The sequence below is a fragment of the Alexandromys fortis genome, unplaced genomic scaffold (assembly GCF_014885135.2).
Source record: "Alexandromys fortis isolate MF-2015 unplaced genomic scaffold, M_Fortis_MF-2015_v1.1 scaffold_13, whole genome shotgun sequence".
NCBI lineage: Eukaryota > Metazoa > Chordata > Mammalia > Rodentia > Cricetidae > Alexandromys > Alexandromys fortis.
This window is the reverse complement of record NW_026067908.1, coordinates 1,595,833-1,602,650: the sequence shown is the minus strand read 5'-3', so window position 1 is coordinate 1,602,650 and position 6,818 is coordinate 1,595,833. Positions and strand designations below refer to the sequence as shown.

Below are 6,818 nucleotides of genomic sequence, written 5' to 3'. Positions count from 1 at the left end.
TTTTTTTTTTTTTTTTTTTTTTTTTTTTTTTTTTTTTTTTTTTTTTTTTTTTTTTTTTTTTTTGCTAACCGAAGAATAGTGAAGCAAAGCCATAAAAGTAGGAAACCTGGGAGATGTGATGTGGCAGATGTGGCCTTGAGGAGGGAGGGGGTGCGTGGGGGAAGAACAGGCTTATTTTCCAAGATGATGGCCCCCTTCTTAAAAGGTAATCCCAGAGGGAATGAGAAACTAGTTAGGTCATTTGAACTAGATGATATCAGACAGTCCTCACAGGCTTTTGTTCTGGGCACTGGAAGCACAGAGATGAAATGGATGACTCCAACATCAAGTAAAGGAGCTCATACGATAGACAGACACAGAAATAACTATTAAGCCAGCATGATACAAGAGATCAGTTTTACAGTGTACATTGGAGGAACAAAGCAGAAAGTACTTATTCTGCCAAAGAAAGGGGAGAAGGGAGCTAGGCATGAGAGTTAGTGGACAGAGAGACTTCACAGAGGACTCAAGAAGTCCTAACAGCCCTGGCGGAAAGAACAACATAAGCACAGGCGTGGGGGTTTGGAAGGATGCTGTGGACTTGGGGATGAGCTCAGGGAGCTCAGCAAGTGTTTACTGAGTGCTCCTCTGCAGAGTGGAGCGGGGTAATGAAGGTGATTAGTAGTTCTGAGCCTGTAAGACGTCTCTTGTCTATTGAGGAAGATTCACGCAGGCGCTAAAATTGCAATGGGACAGTACAGCATGCAAAATGTGGTTCTTATGAGTTCTGACTCCACCCTTGAACCTCAGTACCGGAGCCCAAGGCTGCTGAGAGAATTCTGCACAAGAAAGGGGGAGCCCACAAGTATAGCACCTGGTTGCATTTGACTTGAAGCCTCTCTTGATCTTTTTAAAGTTCTGAAGTTCGTAGCCAGAAACAGCCAGTTATAGAACACCACACACAGGCGCCAGGACTCGTACCCAGGTGTGTCTGACTCTTGCCAGATTTTTCTTCTCATTCTTCTCTACTGGATCCCAAACACAGAGTCACCATTTAGCAATCGTTCTTAAGAAGGGATTAGAAACTTTTTGGATAAATAGGCTTTTTTTTTTCTAATTGTGACCATCATGAAAATAAACTTATGGAAGAAAGGCTACTGGATCCTTCTCCTACATGAGCAGAGTGCCAGGCTGTGCAGGTTGGCTTGGGGAAAGGCAGTTTGAGCCAATCTTCCCTCTGCTAGGTTCCACATTAGGGGAAGGAGGCCATCTGGCTCCAGCGCTCCCCCTCACTGGCATGTATGAGTCTGTATTTCATTTCAGCGTGAGAACTCATGCTCGCTACATAGATCAGTGACATCTTGGAGATGCATTGTTTGCTTGAAGTCAACTGGAATGAGTTATGAGCTGGCAGGAAAATGGGGATGTGTTACAGAGCAGGCCTCAAAGGGATACAGACTTGCCTGGAGATCCATGAGAAGTCAGAAACAACCAGGAGAGAAATCTTCAAGCAATTTTTGTTGTAGCAGATCAAAGTTGAATGCCTGAGGAGATCACCCCGAGGACAAGGAAATTCGAGAACAGGTCCCCATGGTAAAAAAAAAAAAAAAAAAAAAAAAAATGGACAGAGGAATTGAGAACATTTAGCCTGGAGAAACAGACACAGATGTTACTATGGGCTGAGACAACAGAAATCAGTGATGCTACTATGGGCACCTCACTCTGTTCCTTGTCAAGGAAAGAGGTAGAACAGAAATAGTTCATAGAACTAGGTGTGGGAAGGGGACACTGAAGCAAATGAAAAGACTCCTAAGCGCCTAGTATTGATTCTATGCAAATGGAAGAGGCAGCCTGTGTGACCAAGGGTTGGATGTCCTATAATAAAAGCCCCCCCCCACTGAACTAAATAGGTCATCTTACTCATAACCTATTATGAATTATGATTGCCATAAATAGAAATAGGATTGAAACCAGCATGGTCTTGCCAGTTAGTGAAGGTGCGGTTGTGAGCGTTTGTTTCCAGGCTTTGAATGTAAGTACCCGTCCTTCCCCTGTGAGTCTGAATGATATCTCAGAGCTCCTAGCACTTCCCATGCCTTGCCTTTACTCTGCACTAGTCAAGAGAACATTGCTGACTTCAGTTCTGCTTAAGCTGAACTTCAGGAAGCCATTCTTGGAAAGTGGCAAGATAAAGAGGTGAAATCAGACAAGGGGTCACTGGAGAAAATGCCAGGGAGGAGAAGTTCCTGCAGCATGAAGCCTAAAGCCAAAGCTCTGTGACCCTTTAAAGAAGATGGAATTATCTATCTTCAGTATTTCTCCTAGAAAAGAGAAGGAGCAGTCGGGCAGTGGTGGGAGCAGAGGCAGGCGGATCTCTGTGAGTTCAAGGCCAGCCTGTTCTACAGAGCAAGTTCTAGGACAGGCTTCAAAGCTACAGAGAAACCCTGACTTGAAAAAAAAAAAAAAAAAAGACAAAAGAGAGAAAGAAAGAAGGAGCTCAGCAGGAAGATTGGGGATTAGAGAGCCCTGATTTAAGTCTTTAAGAAAAGCTGTTTACCATGTTCCCAGTGTGAACTTTCTACACCATTTCTCTGCTCTCACAGCATCCAGTTCAACACACACTTCCTAGGGGTTGGGGAGCTGTACGAGGTGACAGCCCTTCAGAGATGTTGATCATCTCAGGTACACACACAAAGACAAAACACAAGGACCCTCATTCATATAATGCAATGTACTTGGTAACTAGATTTCTGATTGGCTATACATGAACAAAGAGGTCGGGATTACACTGGAGAAGAAATGCTCAGATCATCATCAGCAACTGACATTGCTGGGTGTTGTAAGTGTTCTCAAGAACTGAGCCCACAGAAGGACCTGGGAGGCAAGTTGCTCAAGGCAAAGAAGGGTGCCAGTATATGTGTTAATCAACTGGTGCAAACACTTCAAGCAAAGAGAAACCTAAGGGCATGGAGTCCAGAGGAATGTGCCTGTATGGGGGATTGGAATGAGCCTTTTCTCCGTGTCTTTGGTAAATCACATTCTCTCCAGGCCTTTTTTTAAAAAAAAATCTACAGTATGGGCTTATCTAGATGTCCAAAAAGGCTATCTACCTTGTCTGTATGGTGGAAGACCCCTCAGCACAATCATGTCCCATAAAATGCACACTGCTCTGTGTGTCCAGACTTCATCTTGTGGTTCTCCCCTGCCCTGCTAGGCACAGGTTTGGCTATGGTGCCAGTCACTGCCCTCCGTCCTCACTGTGTGTTTTCTCTTGCAGCAACAGCGGCAGCTTGACCTCCTGACAATAACCAGCCCTGGTGAGTAGGTGCAGAGCGCCATTCTGCTCAGAGTTTACTCGGAATCATGCCTTGCGCCTCTCCTCATGCGAGCCCCGCCCTCGGCTCCCGTCCAGAATGAAAGCTGTAATTCTTGCACCTTTTAATGACCTTCCTCCGCAGGCCACTTTCCTTTGCCTCCCAGCTCTGTGCTGTCTCCTGCTGACTGAAGGTGACAGGGCCACAGCGCTGGGTGACAAGTGCACTCTCTGGGAGTGAAGTTTTTTTTCCCCAAATCACTCATTGGACTCACATATCAAGAAATGGTTCTGGTCTCCTGGGAATGCCTTTTAAAGTTGTGGGAAATGGAGAAGCCGCCTCCCAGGTGCTATAGAATGACGGGACAATGGCTCATGAGCAAGAGCCAGTCCCTGAGGTGATGGGGTTTGGTCACTGGCTGGTCTGAGGGTCAAAGTGGCATTTGTTTCTCTCTATTAAGGGAGACTCAAGGCTCAAAACAAACCTGTGGCTGTGGGACCAGAGGCCTTTTCCTTCCCTGACATTTCTTTAGCCCAATGAGAGGCTGAGCAGTTTAATGATAGCAGGGAGCTATCTCATGTTGGTTTGGAAAGTCAAGGCTAAACTGAGCTAGAGAAACATTTTTTTAAGTAGTGCCAAGAGAGATTGTGAGCATTTGTGAGTGGTCTGCACCCATGGTGATAAAAAATATTTAACAGTGAACAGCTCCTTTGGTTACTGAACTGTGAAGGGGGGGCCTAGGGAAGGAGCGAGTGTGGCAGAGTGGTCATATGTAAGGGACAGCTCAAGAATCGCTCTCAACAAATGTGGAGATATTCAATATTTTAGTAGCCAACGTGGACAACTATGTTGGCCCCACCTTCCACCAGGCCACTATACTTGGGGGAAAAGCTACCAATTTTTGTGGTAGCAAAAAGCCTGAAAAATTGCACTCAGCAGGCAGAATCCTAGCACAAGGGTTAGTTACCTGGTCTATGTATAGTACAATAAGGACAGATGTAAGGTGCATTTACCCACGTCGGGGGACAGGTTTCCACGTGATGCAGCCCTTTGAACTTGAGGCATGAGAAGAATGAATGTAGAAATCATTGTTGTTGTTGAGTTGGGTCTCACACCGTAGAGTGGCCTTTAAATTTCTGTTTTTCTAAGAATGACCTTGAACTACTGATTATCCTCCTGATTCCACCTTCCTAATGCTGATGTCACAAGTGTGTACCATGCCTGGGTGGAAACCATTGAAAACTGTTTCATACATCCTAGAGAATGAGCTACATTCTAGACTTGTAAATGAACATTTTTAGAAGTCCCGTAGCTGGGGTGCTAAACTGGAGTTGCTCACTTTAGTGACCTGCCACTTCCTCCTCACCAAGATAAGGCTGAGGGATGGCCTTTGTTCCATCCTATTTAGTGATGCGCCTGTTTGTGAGAGGGTGCCCTACCCAGACTGACTGTCTCCGTATCCTATCGCATCTTGTCACATCCTGGCGTGATGCCTACATGTATATTAGAAAGGGTTCTAGATCTGTCTTCGGTTGTTTAGAATGACATTTTAGACTAGTGTACTGGCTTTCTTTTGTGCTAGCTTTGACTGCTCCTAATTGCTGCTACAGAGATTTAAACAGAGTACTTGTGTATGCCCAGTATGCTCCTTTTAGACAGCTGTGGGACTGCAAGTGTCCCGCCCTGCCAGAGTTTGAATGGTTTATAATTATCCCTCCACCTAGACGAAAACAGAATATCTTCTAGGTCAGCGCTTGCCAAGGTGGGCTCTGCTGTCAGGCTGTTGTGAGATGTTGTTCTGCTGATCTCTCAGTGGCACGGGGAGCTCTGCAGCACCCGCAGGTTCCCCGGGGTGCAGCCTAAACTCCAGTGGGCCAGACAGATGCTACCCATGTGTGCTTTGTCTTGGAAAGACACCGTTGGATCAGCGCTTATAAGAATGACTCTATTCCATGTCGAAAACACTTACGTTATCCATCTCTGCCTATCAAATTCACTCCAATTCGCTGCATTCCCAGACGCTTCAGCCACTAGCATTGGGCTTGCTGCCTCTCTGGGGCTGCCAGTGAGCAAGCACTTACTTCCGGGTACTCCTCATCAAACCACCTCAGTCTGGTGCTGCCGTTCTGAGCAGACCAGGGGCCATCTGAAACTCAGCTTTGGAACTTGAAAATGTTAAAAATCTGTACTGTATGTTTTTCAAAATTATATATCTGTGTTATGAATAATTCCCAATATAAAGAAACAAACAGAGATTTAATCCTATCAGCACTGTGCCATTGATGGCAGAGTTCCCATTGTTAAAAAGAGATGCAATTGAAACTTTTGGGTATTTTTCCTTAATTCTCTCTCCCTCATTTTATAAGTAACCACTGTTGTGTATGCAATATTTCTCAGTATCTATGCACTGAAAAATAACTATTGTGTTACCAGTTCCTCTAAACCTCACACTGGAAAAAAAAAAGCCATATCTCATCACCTTTTCCATAGTCATTATAATATACAGATCCATCCACGGGGATACACAAGGTCTGGTGTACTCGTTTTAATTGCTGTATGGTGGTCCACATACCATGGGGTTAAAACTTTTCCATTTGATAATAATTTAAAGTATTTATACCTTTTTCCAATCACACAGAATGGTACTAAAGACAGTTCTATCTGTCTCCTTGAGGCATATAACCCAAGAGAGGAATTACTAATTATATGCATCAGATTTGCCACATAACCAGCAACTGTTCTCCAGTTCCGGAAATCTTCCAACAGCAGAGTCTAAGCGCTTTCCTTTCTTCCATTCCTCAACACTCGAATGTATCAGACACAAACTTTGCCAATCGGCATGATGAGCATAAAAGGGTGCCCCAGCCTTGCTGTTGTGTGTGTCCCTGATTGGTGGTAGGGTAGATTATCTTCTTTGTATGTTCTCTGCTGCTTTGACGTCTATGGCTTGATTTTTCGTATCCTTTGTGTACAGACTATGGGGTCATCTCTATCTTACTGATTCAGAATTCATTATTCTAAATATTTCCATTATATTCACTGCAAGCGTCCCAGAATGTGCCTTTTACCTTCTCCTTGCTCTGCTGTTCATGATATATTGTAATACGTGGGAAATTTCTTAAGTTTAATGTTATGTTTATTCATTTCTTGCCATAAGAGCTTTGCTTTGTGAGAAATCCTTTCCAACCGGCTATAACATTTTCCTAAGTCAGGTGTGATGATTTCCACCGGTAACCCCAACATTCTTGAGGCTGGGGTGGGAGGATTGCAGCAGACTCAAAGCCAGGTTGGGCTACAGACCGAGAGTATCTCCAGAACAAACTTGTAACAAAGACATATACATATGCATAGCCTTTAATCCCAGCACTCAGAAGGCAGAGGCACTGTGAGTTTGAGGTTGGTTCCAGGCCAGCCGGGGCTACACACTGATGATATACCCTGTCGCAAACAAACAAAAAGCGTGTGGGTGCCTGTATGTGTGTACCTCTAATACTGGAGAATTTCTTGTGTTCTATCTGAGCCAGG

The 6,818-nt window shown here is 44.6% G+C and overlaps 1 protein-coding gene across 3 annotated transcripts in view; it reads left to right on the top strand.

Annotated features, from left to right (window-relative positions):
• Positions 1–6,818, top strand: part of LOC126497934 (BEN domain-containing protein 5) — a 1,095,425-nt gene that overhangs the window by 774,443 nt on the left and 314,164 nt on the right. For all 3 annotated transcript variants that reach the window (XM_050136199.1, XM_050136198.1, XM_050136201.1), the window contains one exon: positions 3,257–3,296. In XM_050136199.1, the coding sequence (XP_049992156.1) occupies positions 3,257–3,296 (40 nt within the window). The remainder of the gene's footprint in view (positions 1–3,256; positions 3,297–6,818) is intronic.